Consider the following 24,589-nt stretch of genomic DNA (forward strand, 5'->3'; position numbering starts at 1 on the left):
TATATATATATATATATATAGCCAATAAAAGTCCAGAATTGTGTGTAATATCAGACGTTGTGTATGTGTTATCACTTTTGAGCTGTTTAGTCACAGAAGTCAGTGCTTAATTTGAGCCGGATCCTGTTCTGGAAAATGTCAGATTTTGGATTTTTGCATTCTGGTATTTGTTTTTAAAGATCTGGCATTAACAAGTGCATTAGATCGTGACAGTGCATGCCTGCATTGTAGACACAGCGATTGTGGGTTTACAGTGGGGAAAAAAAGTATTTAGTCAGCCACCAATTGTGTAAGTTCTCCCACTTAAAAAGATGAGAGAGGCCTGTAATTTTCATCTTAGGTATACCTCAACTATGAGAGACCAAATGAGAAAAAAAAATCCAGAAAATCTCATTGTAGGATTTTTAAATAATTTATTTGCAAATTATGGTGGAAAATAAGTATTTGGTCAATAACAAAATTTCATCTCAATACTTTGTTATATACCCTTTGTTGGCAATGACAGAGGTCAAATGTTTTCTGTAAGTCTTCACAAGGTTTTCACACACTGTTGCTGGTATTTTGGCCCATTCCTCCATGCAGATCTCCTCTAGAGCAGTAATGTTTTGGGGCTGTCGCTGGGCAACATGGATTTTCAACTCCCTCCAAAGATTTTCTATGGGGTTGAGATCTGGAGACTGGCTAGGCCACTCCAGGGCCTTGAAATGCTTCTTACGAAGCCACTCCTTCGTTGCCCGGGTGGTGTGTTTGGGATCATTGTCATGCTGAAAGACCCAGCCACGTTTCATCTTCAATGCCCTTGCTGATGGAAGGAGGTTTTCACTCAAAATCTCATGATACATGGCCCCATTCATTCTTTCGTTTACACGGATCAGTCGTTCTGGTCCCTTTGCAGAAAAACAGCCCCAAAGCATGATGTTTCCACCCCCATGCTTCACAGTAGGTATGGTGTTCTTTGGATGCAACTCAGCATTCTTTCTCCTCAAGTTGAGTTTTTACCAAAAAGTTCTATTTTGGTTTCATCTGACCATATGACATTCTCCCAATCCTCTTCTGGATCATCCAAATGCTCTCTAGCAAACTTCAGATGGGCCTGGACATGTACTGGCTTAAGCAGGGGGTCACGTCTGGCACTGCAGGATTTGAGTCCCTGGCGGTGCAGTGTGTTACTGATGGTAGCCTTTGTTACTTTGGTCCCAGCTCTCTGCAGGTCATTCACTAGGTCCCCCCGTGTGGTTGTGGGATTTTTGCTCACAGTTCTTGTGATCATTTTGACCCCACGGGGTGAGATCTTGCGTGGAGTCCCAGATCGAGGGAGATTATCAGTGGTCTTGTATGTCTTCCATTTTCTAATAATTGCTCCCACCGTTGATTTCTTCACACCAAGCTGCTTACTTATTGCAGATTCAGTCTTCCCAGCCTGGTGCAGGTTTACAATTTTGTTTCTGGTGTCCTTTGATAGCTCTTTGGTCTTGGCCATGGTGGAGTTTGGAGTGTGGCTGTTTGAGGTTGTGGACAGGTGTCTTTTATACTGATAATGAGTTCAAACAGATGCCATTAATACAGGTCACGAGTGGAGGACAGAGGAGCCTCTTAAAGAAGAAGTTACAGGTCTGTGAGAGCCAGAAATCTTGCTTGTTTGTAGGTGACCAAATACTTATTTTACCGAGGAATTTACCAAATAATTCTTTAAAAATCCTACAATGTGATTTTCTGGATTTTTTTTTTCTCATTTTGTCTCTCATAGTTGAGGTATACCTATGATGAAAATTACAGGCCTCTCTCATCTTTTTAAGTGGGAGAACTTGCACAATTGGTGGCTGACTAAATACTTTTTTGCCCCACTGTACATCTAAAGGGTTCATGGGACAAATAAAAGGAGATATCCTGAATAATGTGCCATTTGCTCTTTTCCATGCAGAAACTAAAACTTATCTGAATGATTCATTCATGAATTGGACTGATCTGGTTTGTGAGTTCAACACTGACTCAATGATCTGTTCACAACATTTAACGATTTACAGAGGAGAATTCAGTAATGACTTCAAGTTCAGTTTGATTCTACCATACGCTATCATATGGTTTCAGAAACCTATAGTGCACAAGTTGTCATGGGCCACTTTTGATTCTTTATGGTGCCTTTGCATCCTTTTTGAAGCTTGAAAGCCTATGTCCGCATGGGGACTAATTAAATGTAAAAGATCGACCAGTACAATTCTTCAAAATTGTTACACCAAATAAATAGTAATGAGAGTGTGTTAAATGATGAAAGAAGTATAATTTATAGATAAACTATTCATTTAGTTTTTTTGTTTTTATCTGTGCATTCTTATGGTCTTTTCTTTATTAGTTATGTTTCATCTTGGCAGTGAGTGAGCATATACTTTAAACAAGTTCAGCTCAAGTCATGCTCAAAGAATCTAGTTGGCTCTCGATAGTTTTGTTTTGACCAGCAAGACGTTTATTTTACAGAAGATGAGCCTGTGTGATTCTAACGAGACTGAATTCCTTACTGCTAAAGTACTGTAAGTAGGGCATCTTTGTTGTGATGGTTCTGCAGTCCACGGCGAGGTTTAATCTGGGTCTGAAGCAAAGCTTTTGAGGTCCATCAGAAATGTTTGATTCCTTCATTCTTTAATCGCATTTGATGTTTCTAATCTGAAAATGTCAGATCAAATAAAATAATAGACTAATGCACAGTTGCCCCCAAAGACCATTACCCTTACATGTTGTTTTGCAATGCTTAGTGTTTTTGTGCTCCTGTTCAAGAACACAGGCATTAGAGTATACCTCCTTTTGCCTTTATTAAGTTGAATATGCATGCTTAAAAGTGATTATTTGGGATTTTAAATGAGTGCTTTGTGATTTTTAGTCCATATGTTTAGGAGTATATACTGTATATGCTAATGTATGCACAGAAAATGTGTTGACCGAATTCAATACACAAGCGATTTCATTGGATAAGTTCATTGCATTTAACTGATGTTTGCTGTAACTTTTAGTCTATATTGTACAGCTGAATGTATTGAAATTTTACAGTCCAAATGATATACTCTTTGATATAATGATATAAATTTGGTCTTACACAACTAGAACTGAACTTTCACTGAACCACTCTGAAAGTTATTAGTGTATAGATGATTTCCCACTTTTCACTCCTTGTCTCTCCCACCCTTCCTGAATAATTCTCTGCTATCTTTACCCGGAATCAGGAATGAGCCTCCCACAGTACAAAAATGACACTTGAAAGTCTGAACAAGTACACACACACTCTCAAGGTCCTGTTCAGCTTTCCTGTTTGATTAAGTAACAGAGGTGGGGTTCACAGGAAGTCTATGGAAGTAGAGCATGCTCTAAGAAATCGCTTCCCAGCATTCTTGGCATTATGAATTATTTAATCTTAGTGGCGTCTTTGTATGCTCAAGGTTATAAAATATCTCATAAAAGGACAGCATAGCAATATGAATTCGAATCACAATAACTACTTTAAAAATGTTTAATTTAATCATTACAAAGCAGCAGAAAAATAGTAGCGAATAGAATACATTTGCTTTAAAAATAGTGGTCATTCAGAATTTCTTGTTAACCTCTGCTTTGGATACTGATGCCCTACTTACTGAGTTTAGTAGTGGTTTATTCTGTAACTAGGAGTCTTTTCTACTGTACTCGGATGACTTTGCTATAACAGTACCATAATCCCCTCTTCTCATCTAATTTGAATGTAATTCTAGGCCACACATACAGTTAAGGCCCACATGGACTCTAAGTTATTCATGGGAATCTTGTGTACTGACTTTCTCTTGCAGGGCCAGGATCTGTAACTCATATTTGACTTATGATTTTACACCTGGTAGACAATAAAATGGGCAAAAAAATAGACTTTTAAGTACCTAAATATCAGAGAATATAAAAGTGTGGTCACATTTACTGTTGCTTGCTAAAATTTCACAGTTAAAATCCAGTTAATTTAATAGGAATCGGTGTGATTCGTGAATTTACCCAAGCAGGTTTCTCATTCAGGTTTTTCACGAAAATTCGCCACATTAACAAACCGTGACTTCAGATACAAGAGTGCATGTTGACTGTGAATAATAGACCTTTTTGTCTGCAAACATTTTCTGGAATTTTGCTAATGTGATTTTGTCTTTAGACACAGACTCTATTGACTTGGACCAGTAAACAGCCACCCAAAAACCATTCAAAACTCCTTAGCAACCACATAATGTCCTGGAAACCACACACAATTTAACATTGTGGTGGCAAATTGTGCAAAGGCAAGCAGCGCTACCACTACCATATTACTACTAGTTTAAACTCTTATTTATGTACTATATGGTGCTGATCTAAATTTATAACTAACATTATTTTCAACTTAAAAAAAAAAATAGCACAAAGCTCCAGCAACCATTGGCTGAGCATTAATGCAATTTAAACAGTCACACAGATTGACTTTTTAACTGCGGTCTCTCTTAACCTGCAGCCTCAGGCTACTGAGAACTTTCTTTCTACATAATTTATCCATTCTATTCTAGAATGTTCTAATTGACTATTAGAGTCTTCTCATTGAACCTATTCGACTTAATGACTATTAGAGGCAGTTCTCACACAAGGACTCTGGGCTTAGTGTGGGGGCCTCGGTGATTCCTGGAACCAGGTGATCTCATTTTACTAGAACTTGACTCAGCCATGGGAAAGAGCCCTTATGCGAGAAGCTAATGAGGAGCTCACTGCAAAAATTATTAGTCAGCACAATTAGTTGGGTGGCCACATTTCTTTTCCAGACTTGTGAGGGCAGGTAGAAGGAATCACGGAAGTTATGATTTGTCTTTTTTTTTGTTTAATTATGCCCAAAGTTTTCAGTTCCTGTTATATTTGAAGTGCTTCCAGATGTTGTTTATGGTTATATAATGTCAGGGCCATGTCGCAATCTACTGAGATGTTTAACCATCAGTTTCTTTCAGTTTTGGTTGGGTGCATTGTGTTGCTCCATACCATCGTAAAGTCGTGACAGTCTGATTTTATCACTGTCTATATGATCTCCAGCTATAAGTTACATGTCCTAAGGGCTGTGTGTGAGTGAAGGTAATTGCAGAGGTTATGCAGACTCCCCTGGGTCTGAAGCATTGCTTTGATGTCCAGAAGTGTTTGATTATCCAACCACAGTAAACATAACTGAGCTCTGAGAGATTTGAATTGGGCTTTGTTCTATCGTCTGGATGGCAGATCAGAAAGGCAGAATGTTCTCCCAAATACAAAACAAAAAACCACTCCCCATCCCCATGTCTTCAGTGAACAGAAAAAGTTTAAAGATGCTTTCGTGTACCCCTTTTCCACCAAGGCAGTTTGAGTGCAGGTTCGTAGCCAGAGCCTAGTTTCAAATTGGTTCTTTGTCTTTCGACACCCAAAGCACCAGCTCCGAACCAGGCAAAGTGGTTCGTAAGTAGCACCAAAACATTGCTGGTCTAGAAGTAAGAACTGCTTGCGTCAGGGACAGGGACTGGGGGTGGGGATACCGTGACCAACAAGATGAACAAACTTTTGACTGACATTTTTGAAATAGCAGCTAAACACGAACACGTTGAATTTGCCGTGTTTGGATGACGATGTAGGTTCGCATAGCCATGAACATCGATAGCGATGCAACGTCCGCCATTGTTGATGGTGTGTTTAGGCTTGTTCGGGCTGCATCGGCGCTGCGAGGACCGGTCGGTGTGCCGCAGGAGTGATTGAAAAGTAGACGACTCACTTTATGCTTTTGGATCGCTTTCGCGGTGCTTTGGTGTCGTGTGCCGATCGGTTTGCATGCTGCCCATGCATCTTGAACAAGCCTGTTGTGTTTGGCACTGCTGTGCTAGCATTACTGGGAAAGATGAGACGTATTCAGTGATGTAAGACCTGGCTCTGTGGTGGCTCTCTAGCCCGTGGAAAGGCAAACTGGTTCTTAGAAGGCCCGCCAGTTGAACCAACTGGCAATAGCACTGGCTCTGAACTAGCACCCGGTTCATGCTGGTGGAAAAGGGGTAATGGTCTGTTCTATGAGATGGGTCTTGAGACTGTGTCGTTATTGTCAACACAATGTCTTTGCCATAAATGTAAAGTACAAGCACAGTATATTGTTTCCAATTAGAATAATGTTGCATCTTTGCTGCTTAACAAAAATGTACTTTTAAATGCAACTTTGCATTTTTCAAGGCCAATGAAAATGTCAACAGGGTAAGTGCATATCTGAATGGTTTGCTCAGCAGAGAAAAATCTTAATGTTGAGCTCCAGGATTAATTATTATAATCAAGAAATTGTTGTCTGAGCTTGTCAAGGCATGTGTTTTTATGTTGGTTAGAAAGCCAAATGGAAAAGAAAATCACATTTAACACACTTTAAGGAACCTTGTTCCTTGTTGTTGATGAGGTCTAAGTAACTAGACATGAACATACACTGTTATGCAGTGATTGGAGATTGCCAATGACATTTGTATGCACATAATCTTCATTTTAAGCAGCAGTTGTACATGTCGGACAATATTACTGCTTTATAATCTCAAATATTGGGCTGTTTTATAGGTCTATCGTCAGGACTGTGAGACGTTTGGCATGGTGGTGAAGATGCTGGTGGCCAAAGAACCCAGCTTAGAGAAGCACCTGCAGAACCCACTAAAAGATAATCTGATTGAGATCCGTGAGCGATGCCTCGAAGACTTGAGAAACTTCATTGCTGAACTTGATGAGGTGGTACGACAGCCTGAACCTGCTGTCTAAGGTGGCCACATTTTACTCAATGAGCATTTTTGTTCTTTTTACCCCCCTGTACCTACACAAAAGTCACTGTTTTTTATGGTTTATGTAAAGGCCATTGTACATTGTGTACTCGGTGTCCACCTAAAAGAAAACTTCCTGGTCTGCAACAGGGCAAGGAAAATCTCTTTATGTATTTCATATATGCAGTTTCATTCATCCATTGACACTAGTCGATGCTAGGTTGTATAATCTTTTTGTAACCTTTCAACATTAAGATGAATTAAAAAAAAAATTTAGATGGCAAACACAAGGAAAGCAATGCCGGAATATGGTGGTGTTTGTTCTGATCAAATGTGTATAAAATGAAAGGGTTCTATGTTGTTGCCAATTGAGTCACTTACATTCAAACCAATGAGAAAAGCTGGTGAATGAACTACGGTAAGTAATATTTATGGGTTCAGCAATTTGCTGCTATCTGTAGTAATGCTAAGCTGTGCAGCAGACAATAATGCATTTTCATTTTTTCCCAGCCACTATATTGTGAAAACCCAACACAAGTATTTGTGTAGCTTTTTCTACTGGTTCTTAGAAGGCCCGCCAGTTGAACCAACTGGCAATAGCACTGGCTCTGAACTAGCACCCGGTTCATGCTGGTGGAAAAGGGGTAATGGTCTGTTCTATGAGATGGGTCTTGAGACTGTGTCGTTATTGTCAACACAATGTCTTTGCCATAAATGTAAAGTACAAGCACAGTATATTGTTTCCAATTAGAATAATGTTGCATCTTTGCTGCTTAACAAAAATGTACTTTTAAATGCAACTTTGCATTTTTCAAGGCCAATGAAAATGTCAACAGGGTAAGTGCATATCTGAATGGTTTGCTCAGCAGAGAAAAATCTTAATGTTGAGCTCCAGGATTAATTATTATAATCAAGAAATTGTTGTCTGAGCTTGTCAAGGCATGTGTTTTTATGTTGGTTAGAAAGCCAAATGGAAAAGAAAATCACATTTAACACACTTTAAGGAACCTTGTTCCTTGTTGTTGATGAGGTCTAAGTAACTAGACATGAACATACACTGTTATGCAGTGATTGGAGATTGCCAATGACATTTGTATGCACATAATCTTCATTTTAAGCAGCAGTTGTACATGTCGGACAATATTACTGCTTTATAATCTCAAATATTGGGCTGTTTTATAGGTCTATCGTCAGGACTGTGAGACGTTTGGCATGGTGGTGAAGATGCTGGTGGCCAAAGAACCCAGCTTAGAGAAGCACCTGCAGAACCCACTAAAAGATAATCTGATTGAGATCCGTGAGCGATGCCTCGAAGACTTGAGAAACTTCATTGCTGAACTTGATGAGGTGGTACGACAGCCTGAACCTGCTGTCTAAGGTGGCCACATTTTACTCAATGAGCATTTTTGTTCTTTTTACCCCCCTGTACCTACACAAAAGTCACTGTTTTTTATGGTTTATGTAAAGGCCATTGTACATTGTGTACTCGGTGTCCACCTAAAAGAAAACTTCCTGGTCTGCAACAGGGCAAGGAAAATCTCTTTATGTATTTCATATATGCAGTTTCATTCATCCATTGACACTAGTCGATGCTAGGTTGTATAATCTTTTTGTAACCTTTCAACATTAAGATGAATTAAAAAAAAAATTTAGATGGCAAACACAAGGAAAGCAATGCCGGAATATGGTGGTGTTTGTTCTGATCAAATGTGTATAAAATGAAAGGGTTCTATGTTGTTGCCAATTGAGTCACTTACATTCAAACCAATGAGAAAAGCTGGTGAATGAACTACGGTAAGTAATATTTATGGGTTCAGCAATTTGCTGCTATCTGTAGTAATGCTAAGCTGTGCAGCAGACAATAATGCATTTTCATTTTTTCCCAGCCACTATATTGTGAAAACCCAACACAAGTATTTGTGTAGCTTTTTCTTTGTATAGTGTTAAAGAGTCTTGAACCTACTATAATGCATGTTTTCCCTTTTGATTTAAGCCTTTTTGTGATTTCATGTTTGTAATTAAATAAATTTGCTATGTTTAGTAATCAATTTTTTTTTGTTTTCTCAAGCATCCAATGTACAAATGAAAAAAAAAAATCAAATTGCTATGGAATGTATTAAATCTCTTTTGAATTATTTTATTTACATCTTAATGTTAAAAAGGGATAGTATGGTTACCTGTGGTGAAATGTACATAATAGAGAGAAGATTCCCCCAACACTGTTTAAGCGCATAAGCATATTGTAGACAGAAAAATGTTTAAGGGTGCAGTTATTACACCTGCAGGAAAATATAACGAGGCAATTAAGCGCATAAATAGTGCGTATATATTTTGAATTTGCAAACCTCTGGTCAATAAAATGGCAAACCTAAATTTTGTTGATCAGTAATTATAACTCCATCTGAGGCCAGGAATTATGGTAATTAATCATTTAACATATTTGGATATAAAAATATCAGTATTCCAATCTTAATTTAACAAATATACATTGCTTGCACTATTAAATAATTATTTTGTTAGTCTACATGCTACTTGAAATTTGGCTTATTTTTGGGAATAATGCTTTTGCTATACAATGTACAAGGACATATTACATGTTACTTTCATTGTTCATACAACAGCAACACAACTGACACTGTACTTGTAAAGAGAACTTAAATCACAAGAAATTTTTTGTTTTGTTTTCCAGCTTTAGAATCCCTTGGAATACACTTGTATTTATATCCCAGCTGCAGTATATGTAGGCTTTCAGTCTAAAGTCTAAGAAATTATGCAGTTCTTGCCCTTATGACCTTTCTTTTTTAGTTTGGTCCGTGAGCTGAAAGGAGGTGTTAAAGCAGTGACTAGAGTCGGATAGTCCTCTGTGTAATAATGAAAACTTTGGGATCGGGGCTTAGGGATTGGCTGACCAAGAAAGAATCCCTCCTCCTCAGACTCTGAAGATGAAGACGAGCATGTCGAACACCAGTCGTCGTCATCATCGTCACAAAAGTTTTGGAAATGGTCCATTCGGATCATGCCCTGCTGAGCAAAGTCTGTTGGGGTTTGATGATAAGGGTGCTGACTGTGTGCTGAGTGATTTAGAAGAATACCGTTCCTGGGCTCTGGTATGCTTGAGCTGATTATCTGAGGCACAACATGCAATTTACCCTGATTTTTGGAAGGCAGGTGCAAGGCATTTTCTGAACGTGTTTTCCGGCCCTGTCTGCGTTTGTGATGTCTGTTAGCAGGACGTCTCTGTGGCTCCTCCATATGATAGGTCCGTCTGCGAGTCCTCTCGCTCATTGGTGGTTGCCTCAAGCATAGTCCGCCATAACATCCTTTATCCATAACATCGTCAGAGAACTTCACTTGCTGAGGTCTGGATTGGGGCTGAGATTGAGACTTGGTCCTTCTCAGCAATGGAAGATGCAGTGGAGAGGGTGGTTCCTCTCCAAAATAAGGTGGAATTTTGTCCTCTTCTTCCTCGTCTTCTCTCTCTCCTTGCCCCAGTGTCTCCTCACAGTTCAGCTCAGAGTTTAAACTCCTGAGGGAATTAGCACTTCTGTGGAGCATTGAGGAGTTTAGTGTGCCCATGTTACTAACGTTATCACACTCATCCATCTCTCTCTCTTGGACTTCCATGTTTTGGAGGGAGTAGATGGTCTGTCTGTCTTTGCTGTTTCCATCCACTGAAGCCCCTGAGAAATTGGAAATACATGTTATGAGTAATTAAGATTCTTTTAAGAAGGACCAAGAAATGCAAGACTTTGATAGAAGATGACCTTCCTACCTGTAATATTTGAGAGAGCTAAAGAACCCATAGAATCTCCAATGTTGTGCTCTGCCTTCCGGAATTCACTTGTAATGCACTCCAGTGAGTCTTCATACCATTGCCTAGGCTCAGACCAGAATCCAGGTACTGCTGCCTGATCCATCTCTAGCTCTTGAATCTTTCTAGCACTAGCTGGGCCAGGGTGACTACCATAGGCAGAGTCTCCAAGTCCATCCTGAGACTGGGCCCAATACATTTCGGTGTGGTGCTTCTTACTTGCCAAATTATGGCTGCTGATCTTCATTTCTGGTTTGGTCCTGTTGGACTCAGAGTCTTTCATCATCCATGGCTCGACCGGCCTTGTGTCCTCCGTGTGAATGACACCACGATCTCCAAATTTCAGTAGCAGCTGAGTCATGTAGTCTTCATGCTCAGCCCAATCTTCCACACTGTCCTCAGGGCCTTCCTGTTCATCCCGGTCTCTCCAGTAGCTGTCCTCTGCAAAGTTCATTCTCTCCAGCTGATGACACACGGTCTCCGTGTTGTCACCACAGAGACTAGAGGTCCTGTAATCTGTTGCTGAATAGAGTTTTGTCTGCTGGCACTGCTCTGTAGGGCGACTACTCTTGCCCATTCGTATGCTACGTCGAGATTCCCGTGATCTGGCAGACTGAAAAGCTGAGTCTGAAGAGTCAGAAGCATGGACATCCTCACCTAGGCTACAGTCCTTAGAGCAGTAGATCCGGCCCTCTTTTGGAAGGAAGGGGCAGCCCAGCAGGGAGGTTTTGCATTGGGCACAACAGAAGCATTTGTCAGTAGCATGCCAGTGTACACCCTCATACGTCATTTGAGCATGGTCGACTCCTGAATAAAGGTAAATCAACAAGTAAGAAATGCTGTACTTTTTTAAACCAGATATTCATACAGGTGTAACAGAGATGTCCAGTCCTGCTCCTGAAGGGCCACCTTCCTGTAGGGGTTTGCTTTAACCCTAATTATATAAACCTAAACCAACCAATCAAGGTTTTCAGGATTACTCAATACATTCTAGCAGGTATGTTGGAGCTAAAGTCTGCAAGAAGGTGGCCCTCCAGAAGCAGGAATAGACATCCCTGCATACAGTTTTAGTTGTTCCACAGGTAACTCACCGATATTCTCCCCACAGGCCTCACAGTACTCTGCATATAGTGACTCAAAGCATCCACAGCAGAAGGGTCGGCCATCCTTCATGATGTACCTCTGTCCCCCCAGAATAGTCTCACACTCAAAGCAAGAGAAGTGTTTCATGTGCCAGTGACGACCCTCGGCTTCAGTACACTCGTCAGCAAAGATGATCTGTGAAGAGACATGAAATTAGATTTTTTTTTCATTTAGTTTCTTTGTATACCGCCTCTTTAGAAAAATATAAATATACTCACCTCATCACAAGCTGAACACCGTGGCTTCAGAAGCTCTGCGTGATGTCTACCGCAGTAGATTTTGCCATTGTGATAGAAATAGATGAGATCTACCAGAAGTTCATGACAGGTGGAGCAGGTAAAGCATGCTGGATGCCAGCACGGTCCAGGGCCTGCTCGTGAAGCAAACACTGCCATCTCTCCACCCTTGATGTTCTCTTTACACTGCAATTCAAAGTAAGATTTTATGAGAATCAAAGGCTGGCATATGGCTGCTTTGGTTATACAAAGTCATCCTACAATTTATTAGGTTTTACTCTGCATTCTTCTCTGGAACACAGACATAAAGTTTTAATTAAAATGGACCCCCATCACTGTTGAAATAGTCAACTGAGCATGACCAAATGCATGATCATGGTCTTTTTAGAAGTACTTTTGCCAAAGGATTCATTTCACAGCTGCTTCCCATTATTACTACATGGCTGTTGGCCTTGGAAACAGGAGTGTTGAGTGTCCCGTGAATTTTTTTTCAGCAACAGGAACCAGAGACCCAAGATTAGCACTGCTCTGCAGTGTTTTGTGTGGCAATTTGTGGTGAAGGGATACATCTGTTTTTCAGAGGTATTATGAAGCTAGACTTTTTTTGGTTTGTGTTTATAAGTCTTCTCAACAGGAAACAACCCTCTAAACTGGCTCTCATGTGCTAACTCCAGCCCCCCAAAGAGATAGTTTTCAGCCAAAGATTGTGTGTTGTAATACTTAATCTTTTCCATAAAATTTCTCTGTGGTTTGGTTGTCTTTGGGCCATAATTGGACCATTTACCTGATTCCAAGTTGTCTGATTTGCCATGACAAGTCAACGCTGTTTCCAAGTGAATGTAGCATGAAGCAGAAACTGCATTTTCAAGACCGTAAGTAGATTTGATATGGCCAGAATTAATAGTCACAGAAATAAGTACAGATCTTCCTTCAAGTGTAGCAGTTGATCAAATGAGTACAGATTAAAGACATTCACAAAATCACCTTTAGGAGTTTGAATGTGGCCTCTTTTGTGCCCTATCTTTAACTTTGATATTTGCAAGTTAAAATTTCTACAGATGTGGGGAAAAATACCAGGATCATTTATGCATACATGCTCGCAAATGTGCTGCAGGGCTCTGGCAAGCAGTTTTGGGGTTCCCCTCCCGAGTGCCTCTTTCTTCCTCTGAATGCTGAACATGTGGAGTTCTCGTCTCTCCTCGTCACTGAGGGACTGGCAGTATCGGATCTGTGTTGAAGCAAAGGTAAATTTATTTGCTTAAATGACGAACAAATGAATAGCTGATATAAGTTTTATCAAAGGCTTCGTCCTCTTTTTAAGGGGTGGGAAAAGTTTGCATTTGATGCCAAAGTCGTGAGTTTCTTTTTCTCGCTTTTCTGGGGCTAAGTTGAAAAGTACACAAATCGACCTCAACGTTTACAACAGACTTGTGGAACTCATACAAAAGACAAACAATTTGCTCTGTTTGGCCCTGCAGGGGGTAAACAATGATGCCACACTTGAAGAGCCTTTTAGATATGTAACCCACAGTTATGCCAGGAATTTGTTAAAGTACACAGTTCTAGGACTTACAGCAAGCACCATAAAAATCACAGACATTTTATTGCTGCTAGAGGAAAGGAGAAAGATACCCCTGTGTGATCGTACTAAAACATCTTTGTATGCACTTCAATCTGTGAGATCACAAAGAAACTGTTGTGTATACTAGCAGCATGGATGTCATCTCTGTCACTTTCATTGTTCAGTTTTTTCCTCATACCTCATTGTCATGTGGTGGCAGCTGATTGAGTAGTTGTCTGATCCTGTTTTTCTCTCCAGGGCTGTTGACATATGGCACCTTCTCCTCTGGCAGGCACGAAAAGTAGATCTGAACCTGATGGGGAAAGAAGGCAAACAGAGTGAGAGGATTAGGGTTTGCTTTCAACAGCTGAAAGTTGAAATGAGACACCAGCCCCAATTGGTGCTACATCATTCAACCTGTCATATAGACTTCTCCCGGTCATCTCCCCCATCAACGGGTAAGTGGGTATATCATTGACCGAGAAAACGTATTTAAACAGCGGTGTCTGTCAGTGGTGACCCTGAAGAATATTTACGGGGCGGTACACCATTAAAGACACAAAGATATTCCATGTTCCTTGTGTTTAAGTGTTACTATCCAGATGAAGGCAGATTGTTATTTCTGTAGCAGTGGGGTTGGGATGTGAGTGGGATTCGTTACCCAGAGCTGTCATACAAATTGCCTTAAATTCTCTCTAAATCTCAGGAATTGTGTTTTTGCCTTCAAGTTGCAGTTTTTTCCTCATTCAAAGCTAATTGCAGTGCATTTCACAGAACTTAGAGAAGAGCTTTCATGAGGATGTCAGGCCTCCCACTCCACGTTTTGAAAAACGAGGAGAAGGTGGGGGTTAGAAAAACACATTCAGCTTCACTCCAGACTCTCTTTCACTCTAGACCAACCTCCACCCCCGTTGGTTCTGCATGTGTGTTTGTGTATTGCCTTGTTTCAGGAAAGTGCCAACTAGCCCCTAGACACAGTCACAGTTCTGTTTGCCTACTGCACACAGCAGGGCAAGAAAGCAGGTTTTCTAAATGGCTGTTTTGTTGAGACTAGTGCTTGAACCACACAAGTACAATTCAAGCAGTTTAAGCCAATGCACTCAGGAACACCAGCTTTGACAGTGGTAATATTTTTCAAACTGTAACACTTTTTTTTAGATGATAACAATCTAATTCAATAGCTAATTTGTGCTTCTTTAATTCTAATAGCTAACTTAAAATATATTATTGAATATTATAATTTATGAATTGACATTTTTAACCTAGATTAATAAATGCTCATTAAATGTTTATTATACATAAATGTAAACTTATTGTAAAGTGTTACGTTTGAAACTACAGGGATAGTTGCATATTTTTTATATAGTGGTGTAATATGGTTATTCAATGAACAATGGATTTGGGAAAAATTTACCAGACAATACAAGTTCTAGCAAACATTTTGATTAATTGGCATGCAAACTAAAAAGCGTAACAAGTCATTTGATATATTTTTTGAAAACAATGCTATTAATTTTACTGCCAGACTATGGCAGTAGTTTGTTTAAGCATTTTGCCATTAATGACTTCACTTGCTGAGACTCGTCTCTGTGGGGAAATAAAATGCCTGCAACAGTTTGTACACCGCAGGGAGTATTCAAAGCAATTACCACTAATACTCATTTCTCACCATGGTATTTCTTTTCTAAAAAAAAAATGGTTGAATTTTCAACATGTAAATATTTTCTTTCCCTAATTTTACTAATACTAATATCTCTCTGTAGTTCTTTACTAGTTGTTCTGCCCTTTAAAAGTGTTCTGCTACTTTCAGCTATCAACACCCTGTCGGTCAGATATAGGTCACATGTGTGCTCAATGTCAATGTTGAGAGGGTCCAGTCTCCACTCAGAAAGCTTGCCAGACTTTGCCCACGTCAAAGTGTACATTCATTAAGAGCTGTTGGCCTCCGTGCAAGGTCATGTGGAGCTGTGTTTCAGGGTAGATGAGATGCCAGCAATGCATGCATTGCCTAAACCTCACGTTCAGAAGCTCAGAAAATCTCATGCCCAAGTGTGAAGGCAGCATCAAACTTCAAAAGCTTGACTGGCTGGTTTTATATCACAAACCTAAATTGGCTGAGAATCAGACTTGAAGTAAAACCACGAGAAAAAGAGTTTTGTAGGGAATGCTTTGAATCAGGTGCTTCTGTCTGGCGTGAAATCTGTTTAAAAATTGTGGAGTCAGAAAGGGAAAGACAGTTTCTGCCTGAATTTTTGGATGTCTGCAAATAATTAGAAGTATATCAAAAGCATGAGTAATCCTTTATACTTCTAGTTATGGCTGTCTGCCCTCGACTTTGGTGAGAAATCTATGCATTTAAGGAGAAATGAGGCTCAAGGCTTACCTGCTCAGGTCGTAGTCCAGGAGGAACCCATGTGTACTCTTCCAGAGCACATCCAGAGTCGTCATCAGAGGTTGAGCTCCTCTGAAATCCTATTGTCACTTTGGCTCCTCTCAAATCCATGTCCGGTGCCCGAGTAATGGGCCAGATCCCTGATGTAGTCTCAAGACTCATCAGATGGGGCCACTGTTCAGATAAAAAAAGAGAGAATTTAGATTTTAAAGTTTGATACCCAAATTTTACAGCTGCATCCGTTTTGTGAAATATGCATTATCCTTAGGGGGAAAATGTTCTAAAAAAATCTTTAAAATGGAGATGGAGAGCAACTCCCAGTGCTAATACACAGCGTGAGGTTTCCTTTATCTGTCTGAGCCTTGAGAATTGCCAGATATTTAAAATGAAGGGAAGTTGTGCTTTGAAATGTCAGCAGAGTCTTGCCTTTCAGGCCAAGCTTTAAGCTTGCAGATAAGATGTCAATGTGTACACGAAGCAGTATTAAACACTCGTGGCTCTTTCTCCAGGCCTTCTTTATCTTAATGCTTAAGCACTTCAGAGTACTTTCTGTCAGATAAAATGCCTTTGGTCCCAAGATGTTAAAAAGAACGCTCCTGCTTCAAGTGTTTTGAATTGCAAATGAGCCCGCCCCGATATAGTGTGTTGGACGCCCTTGTTTGGCTTCACAAGCCCCCTCTCGGCTTGCCCCAGAATCACAGGGAAAGTCCTAAAAACTCTTAGTCCTTTATGTGATAGATTACAGATTTTATGTTTTATCATAAGTCTTGATTGCCCACTATAGAAAGATTTAGATAGTTCCTGGTCTTGTGCATGTTATGAGTTACCTGTTATTCTCAGTATTTCAATTACCCTGAGAAGCAAAGATAATAGATTTGCAATACAAAGAGGCATCGATAGGTAGGGATATCTTAGGGCAAATGCCATTTTCCCTGTTCTCTTAATGGAAAATGTCATTTGGATTGCCTCGATCACAATACAGCTCACCTTCTATGACCCCAGTCAAATGAAAATGTGAATTCATTTCTCACATGAGTGCCCAGTAACTTCTCAGCAATTACCACACCTGAATGAGAATGAATGGTCAGATCCACATCCTGCCCTCTGAACTAAGCAATGAGAAAACAGGTAGACTAGGATTTTATATCATGAATGCCTTAGAAAGAAACCTGAATTAATTTAGGAAAATGGGGCCCTCTACATTTATCAGATAATTTCAAATTCCTATTTGAATTATATATATATATAACCTTGGGTATTTTCTCTGCCAACTGTCTTTGAGAGTAGGAAATGCCTGCTGTGGCTTCCAAGGCCAACATACATAAGCTCTCATATTACATCTTGTCACTCTCTGGCACAGCCACAATGTGTTGCTTTGTGGCAAAAACAGGAAAATTGAAGAGAGGTCATTTTTTAAAAAGTCACAACAGCAGAGAAATGTTAACATGCTCCAGATGTACGCCACTGATCTGACTGGCACTTCAGACAGGAAAGTGTGCGTTCAGTGTTGGCCATGAGTTACTATGTCAAATATGAAACTGAGGCTTGGATTACAACCATTCCACCTGAGGCTGAGATTCAACAAGCCTGAGCTTCACAGTGCCACTGTTGTCAAGTCTAGGATATAAAAGTTTCTCTAATGTAATGTGTCAAGTAAGCCAAGTGAGTTTGACATGCTACAAGCAACGCTTTTGCCAAGCATTGATACATGCATATAGAGACCAAAGATAGAGTTAAAAGAAACCTGTAGCACTTCATAAAGGCAAAATGACATTCGTCACATGACCAGAGCACTAACCACCCCAGATATTTATAAGCATTTGAAATTTTAGTTACACTTAAGCAATAATTTGTCTTGAAATGTCATGTAAACACTTTAGTCTGACTGAAATTGTACTAGTGCATGTTTTTGTGAACTCTAACAGACGTTAGGTGTCTTTACACAAAGAGTTAAGGCTGCTCTGTCCCTGCTAAAAATTCAGTGTAAAGGCCCAATGCCTCATAAAACCCAGACTAAATTATGCTTGCTCAGACCCACCTCGGCACATAGTCTCAAATTATACAGTTGTAATTGCTGTGTAAATGCATTTATGCCACCTGTGAGCAGAATTAAACAATGTAAAGACACCTAAAAGCCACCGTTGCAATGTACATTTGGCACTAGATAGTACAGTTCTCAGCATATACAGTGGGTACGGAAAGTATTCAGACCCCCTTAAATTTTTCACTCTTTGTTATATTGCAGCCATTTGCTAAAATCATTTAAGTTAATTTTTTTTATCTGACTACCATTAGCCTCAGCATTGAGCAGATGTTCATAAAAAAAACACACAAGATAATGCGTGGCATGTATTTAGTCCTTCAAATATTCAATTATGCATTGTGCCATGTAAACTTGGACAGAGAAGGAGATAAAACCCGCTGTAACTCGATTATACCTGCACATGTAATCTTACTAACCGAATGGCATTTGCCCTCCCATATTAATATTTATACATGATAAATTATAATTTTTGACTTTGGACCCGCAAATATTTGATTATTTCATTACATCCTTGAGCTACTCAATTAGTTCAAGTAAATTTCAAAGAACATTGGCATGAAACTCAAATGAATGAGCCTCTTAAGTATTAAAATGGTTACTAGATACTGCATCAGCATGATATGGATCTCAAAATTGTCCAAAAAATTTACATCAGGTGTAAATGGTGCCTGAGATATTCCAAGTGTACATGTTGTGCCAACTTATTTCCCTTTTTTGTGACCAATTCTCATCTAATGCCAAAACTTATATGGTCATATGGTCATTACATGTTATTTCAGTTGCTGCTTTCTGTACGTCATCAAATACTTGTCATTCAATCAGTCTGACTGTCTGATTGTATGCACTGCATAGTCTAGAATTTCATATTTTCAGAGTAAGACTAGTTTAGACTTGATTGCATTTCGAGAAGCATCTTACCTGTGTGTAATGCATCCTGCAGCATTCAGGAAAAGCCTCCAATTAGTGCAAGTTGCGAAGGAAGGGTCTAGCAAGCATGACCACAACAATATCATGTAAATTCTAAATTCTCCTGAGGGTTTGTAGCATGGATAGTCGGTGAGAATGCTGTTGTTTCCTGTGTTTCTGAACACATTGAAATGAATGTGTATGTGCCAAGTAGCATGTCTCCTTGTAGTCAGACCCCCCTGGGCCAGCCCCCTTTCCACTCAAGCCCTCCCCCTACACTTCAAACTGAAATCCACCCCCATCCCAAAACAACCCTCATCCACATTCCTGCTGTAAGAGAGCTGTCCACATCCCACAGCAAACCCTCACTAATCCACAGAGCCATTTGTTTTGTTCCTAAACATTCAAAGTCAAGTACATCCTGGTCAAGTTCATTCGCCATTGAATGTTGCTTAAGTTGCATCAAGGGCTTGTTGTTTTCCACCAACAGTTCCTATTTAGTTTTTTTTTCAGCTATACATTTGTCATGTCAAGGAAGAACAGGGACTGCTCAGGAAATATATGTTAACAAAATCAGATGTGGGATTGGAATAATGAATTATGTAACCTAACTCCACATTTCAAGTTAACAGCTGTTGCAATACTTTATATCTGCAATTGTGTCCAAAATTGCTTTTAGGAAAAGGTTCCAATTAGTGCAAGTTATGGAGGATGTGTCTAGTAAGCAACCTCCAAACCTGAAACATTTCTGTGTAACACAAAAGAAGTTATTTAAAAAGAAATGTCTGTGTTTTTTGTCCATGTAATGAACATTCGTTCCTTAATGATTTTATTTTAGTACTTTATTAGTACTTTTTTTTGTACTTTACTTTTGGAGAAAAACATATTTTGTAACATTTTGCTCATTTTAGAAAATACAACTGGAAAAACGCATAATGTGTATCTTTAACTACCTGTTTTCAGTTAGTTAGTGTGTTTGATTCACTGAGAAGAACCGACTCAGAGTCATTCTGTAAGGAATCAGACTACACTGGTTGTGCTGTGTGTTGTTGAGTCACTAAAAAGAACAGGATCATTAGAGTCATTTGTTTTCTTATCAGACAACAATCGTTATACGGGTTGGTTCCCAACCCTACTTGTGAGTCACTTTTCACAAGTTCTAAGGCATTTCCATAAGCTCAATATCCTCCTCCTCTTCATTCCTTCAGACTGAACTCAGTGTGTTGACAGCGACGATGGCCGCCCCAATGGCCATCTCTCACCTCCACACTTCAATCGGATACAATGACCTTATTGTGTTGATTCCTTTCCAATTCTGGAATCTCACAAAGAAAAAACCCCTGAGAAGTAATCTTCTCTCAAGAAGATTTAAGAATAATGGTCAAAAAGTATAATACGTTTTAGGGTTGTATTTAATAATGATAAATTTAGTCTTTTTAAGGATTGCAGAGTGAGTTTCAAGATGCCCCCTAAGTGTCTAATGATAAATGCTGTTTTTGTACTTGTATGCATAAAACACAAAAGCTGGACCCTCCTCACATGCATCTCTGTTTGGTCATAGCTACTTCATCACGATCCAGTCGAAATGTCACATTAAACCTGTGTGAAACTGCTAGACTGAACAATTGGCAAATCATCCTAGTTAAATTTCAAGTCACCATGAAGAACTTGAGCGTCTTCCAGATCTGAGAGCTTGTTTTAGACAGCAAGATAAGATAGCAATGTGAGTACAAGCAAACAAAGATGGATTCCTCTTCGGTTTTTGGCAGAAGCTGTAAAGAACCACTTAACCATCAGGGTGACCTTTGTTAGAAACCCCTTTCTCTTCTTAAGATGTTTATCAGGAACACCATCGAAATGGCAGAAAATGCCACAGTGATTCTTAGTAAGAGAGAAATATGAAACCAAGAGTATAACTCAGAAAGACAAACCTTATTTCTAGAGAAATTACACGTCATTGTAAATGTTTGTCTGGATAAAGACAAAGAAACCACAGTTAGCAGACCTTGTTTTCATCATTTCCTGGAGCAGGTTCACAACCCTTCCTGCTCCCTTAGAAGGCTTATGTTGTAGTTTATTACCGCAAAACCCTGCACAGTTACCTCTGCACTAACTTAAAGGTAAGGGAAGCTATGTGCGAAACACCTAAGGTTCACATCCTCCTCTTCCCATTGTAAAACAGGCCGACCTTCCCCTGGCAAGCCATTATATGCGATAACGCATATTTCACCTCATTGCCACGCCAATTGACAAGCGTTTAAGAATGGATGCTGCCCCGCTGCATTCACATGTCAGTGCTACCTAACTAATGATGCTTTTGTCAGTGACCCCTGACCCCTGCGCACACCCTGCTCCCTCTGCTCATCTCTCTAAGTATTTAGATTTGCTCTTTCCTTCCCGTGTTAATGACAAGGCATCAAACTAATGGATCGTGGCACAATTGGTTGCATGCAGCTGCTCCAATTACAGCAAAGCCATACGGTCATGTTTGTGTAAAAGCGAAGTGTTGGATGCGTAACTAGGGATTTTTTGGATTTCAGCATTACCTCTTTTCTCTGCATTCAGGCTTTAATACCCATTTTTTATCTCAGCCTCTGCAGAATGGTGATTGCGCTATTGATTTGATAATGACCGAATTGTAGTGTCTCACGCCGTACGTGTTTTAATTCACACTGTCAGAACAACACATCAGAGTTTCTCTCACCTGACAACCGCAGTCGGTCTCTCGAATGCCATTCCTTTAGATCAGTCATTCTGAATTGAATAAGACTGAGGATTACGAAGGAGGAAGCGATGATGCTTTGAATACTCTTTCAGGGCATAACTGTGAATTGACACAGACTCGCTCTGACATATTTTCCCTGTCTGAGCATTTTTGTAATGTAATTGCATTATGACAAACAGAAATGTAGTCAGCCGTGAAAAATGATGACTTTAAGATCAAGCGGAGGCCTCTGCCAAACGGTTAATTTAGCAGTGGGATGAACACCTACTAACGCCTGCTTTTAAACTAATCATTTAGGACTAACGTCACATAACGTCATTGATGTTCACTACACAAGCCGCTAGTGTGGTTTGCTTGCTGAGACAAAAAGTGAGTGACAAACAAAAAGAAAATATACATTTTTATATTCTTAGTTGGTTCAACTATATTTTAGGCATAATTAAGGTTCCAAAATCTTAATTCCAAGATTTTCCCAAAGAATTTCAAAATTCTTCTATAATAAATAAAAAGATTTTTAGAAAGAAACTTTGGAAAGTTTTTATGTAATCAAATGGTTTCTCATGTGAGTTTAACTGTGGTAACTAGGCATTTAAATCCACTTTCAGCTAATTTCTGCATGTTGAGATTAGATCATTATAAATTTATTTCATTTTCCTTGACAAATTTGTTGCATTTGTGGTGGTCTCTTTAAAAAAAAAAAACACGACAATAACCTGACCGTAAAGGAAGTTCAAATAATTGCCTTACAATTTACACAAGAATCAGCCAGAATGTTCTCAGATAATCCAAAGTAAAACTACTGATATTATCACAAAACTTAATCCTAAACATCCATAGTTCAAATGCACAAACTGAGGGGCCATTTACACGACAACGTTTTCAGCCCAAAACTGGAAACTTTTATGCATTTTGCCTGTTCGTTTACATGACAACGGCGTTTTGGGGACTGAAAACGCATATTTTTGAAAACGGGTTTCAAAGTGCAAGTTTTTGAAAACGCCACCGTTATCGTTTCTGTGTAAACACTCAATACGGAAATCTTTGAAAACGGTGACGTCATGCACGTGCGTAGTACGTGTTAGTTATGTAGAAATGTGCAATACGTGTTGATTTTAAAGGCAAGCGCGAACAAACACACAAAAATGGTGGAGTACATGGTACTTTTGTTGCTGTTTAAGAGTTTGCTAATGCTTCTTCAGCAAATTGTGGCTTTACTTCACCAATATTACAACCAACAGCGGAGACACATCATATACACACGGCAACAAGTACTGTTTAGCAACAACGTGACACCGGCAACTACTGGCCTGGCATACGTAATACAGCATTTTTGGCCGGTTTCGCGGATATGTGTAAATGCAAATCGTTTTGAAATCGTTGTCGTGTAAACGTAGCCTAAACATTAGAGTTTATTGAAATCTCAAATGGTCGTCCTCTCAATTTTCCATACAGTGCAGATCACCAAGCATTTACTTTCCCTTCAATCACAAAGTCCTTATTCACACCCATTATCAGTGCATTCACATTCAGTCCACTAACACTACTGAACTCACTACTGAAGTCTGAATTTGAATTGAATTGACTATTCACACCTGGAAACTTCCTTACAGACTCACCCATTCCTGCCAGTCAGAACACCACATCCATCAGTAATGTTTTAGCAAGTGCTTTTCTCACTGCTGTGTTAATATTCAAAGTCACGGAAGAGTAAAAAGACACAAGCTGGTGTGAGATATCGGGTCATAAAAGAAAACTGTAAACTTATGTGTGCCAAAACTTTATAGCCCGCCAATGAATGTTTGCAAGACACCTTCACAGGGTTGTAAAGCCTAATAAAAAGCCAGTAGTCATGTTCCTGAATAGATTGCAAGAGGAAAGAAGGTCAGATTAGCCGGCATTACTGGCAAGCTGTAATGTGTAGAGACACGTTGTGTGATAAATAACTTTTTTTAAAGGTTTTCACCTTTAAAAAAAGAAAAAAGCTAATTTAAAACCTTTGGACATTATCCACCGTTTTGAACGGCCAGCAAGTACATAAAGGTCCTTGAATTAAAAAAAAAAAACAGTCTTCCTGTGTTAATTCCATGGGGATTTATGGCGCATTGTGTTACATAAGCCACTATTGATAGATCTCATGCCTTAGTACAGTAAAAACAACATTATTCAACATGATTTCCACACAAATTATATGTATCGCACTAGACTGAATAGAACGAGTTCTGTGGGTTAAAAAGATATTTGTATTTTGTCCTTTTGTGGATGGATGAATATCTCCATTCAGTTTGGAAACCTGACCTGAACCCGTGTTGACTGTAAAATACTGTAATTAAGTCTTTAAAATACTGTCATTGCATTTAGGTGTGACTGTATTATAAAAGTATATGGTATAATGTGGAGATGATTATAGTAATGATAATATATGCGGTGCGTGTCTGGCCTCTCATCTGCAGGGATTCAGCTTGCATGCATTTAGTTCATAATGGGCCCCATTTTATTACTGGCCTTCATGCCCTCTCGTGCTTGCCTACTTTCATATTGTTAACTGATACATTCCACTTTAAAAAAGGAGAGGTCACACTAACCTCTCCAGACACAGGTGGGCTTACCCGCAGAGGATATACAATTACAGGAGTTTAACAATGGCATAAAAGACATGCAAACACCCACCAATTTTATTTGTATTGTTTGCTACAATAATGGCCACGTCTCATTTCACACCAATATATATATATATATATACAGTGGTGTGAAAAAGTGTTGGCCCCCTTCATGATTTCTTATTTTTTTGCATGTTTGTCACACTTTAATGTTTCAGATCATCAAACAAATTAAAAAATTACACAAAGATAATGCAAGTAAATACAAAATGCAGTTTTTAAATGATGATTTAATTTAAGGGAAAAAAGCTGTCCAAATCTACGTGCCCTACGTCAAAAATTAATTGCCCCCTCCTGTTAAATCATGAAAGAACTGCAATTAACCACATTATTTTAGAAAGCTGAGTTAAATTTCACTAGCC

General features: G+C 39.3%; 2 protein-coding genes across 4 annotated transcripts in view; one reads left to right on the plus strand and one right to left on the minus strand.

The window, feature by feature from the left end:
• The window catches only part of LOC107582222 (periphilin-1-like), a 40,304-nt gene extending 33,025 nt beyond the window's left edge, over positions 1 to 7,279 (plus strand). For all 3 annotated transcript variants that reach the window (XM_016268012.1, XM_016268080.1, XM_016268159.1), the window contains exon 11: positions 6,559 to 7,279. In XM_016268012.1, coding sequence (XP_016123498.1) covers positions 6,559 to 6,753 — 195 coding nt within the window. In that variant the 3' untranslated portion in view covers positions 6,754 to 7,279. The remainder of the gene's footprint in view (positions 1 to 6,558) is intronic.
• A 1,568-nt stretch (positions 7,280 to 8,847) lies between these two features.
• Positions 8,848 to 24,589, minus strand: part of LOC107582541 (prickle-like protein 1) — a 24,577-nt gene continuing 8,835 nt past the window's right edge. Inside the window, exons 2-8 of the mRNA XM_016268470.1 lie at positions 15,887 to 16,069; positions 13,703 to 13,816; positions 13,036 to 13,170; positions 11,925 to 12,128; positions 11,655 to 11,841; positions 10,525 to 11,370; positions 8,848 to 10,432 (exon numbers count right to left, since the gene is read on the minus strand). Coding sequence (XP_016123956.1) covers positions 9,513 to 10,432; positions 10,525 to 11,370; positions 11,655 to 11,841; positions 11,925 to 12,128; positions 13,036 to 13,170; positions 13,703 to 13,816; positions 15,887 to 16,057 — 2,577 coding nt within the window. The 5' untranslated portion in view covers positions 16,058 to 16,069 and the 3' untranslated portion in view covers positions 8,848 to 9,512. The remainder of the gene's footprint in view (positions 10,433 to 10,524; positions 11,371 to 11,654; positions 11,842 to 11,924; positions 12,129 to 13,035; positions 13,171 to 13,702; positions 13,817 to 15,886; positions 16,070 to 24,589) is intronic.

The sequence above is a fragment of the Sinocyclocheilus grahami genome, unplaced genomic scaffold, assembly GCF_001515645.1.
Source record: "Sinocyclocheilus grahami isolate Dianchi unplaced genomic scaffold, SAMN03320097.WGS_v1.1 scaffold1.1, whole genome shotgun sequence".
Taxonomy (NCBI): Eukaryota; Metazoa; Chordata; class Actinopteri; order Cypriniformes; family Cyprinidae; genus Sinocyclocheilus; species Sinocyclocheilus grahami.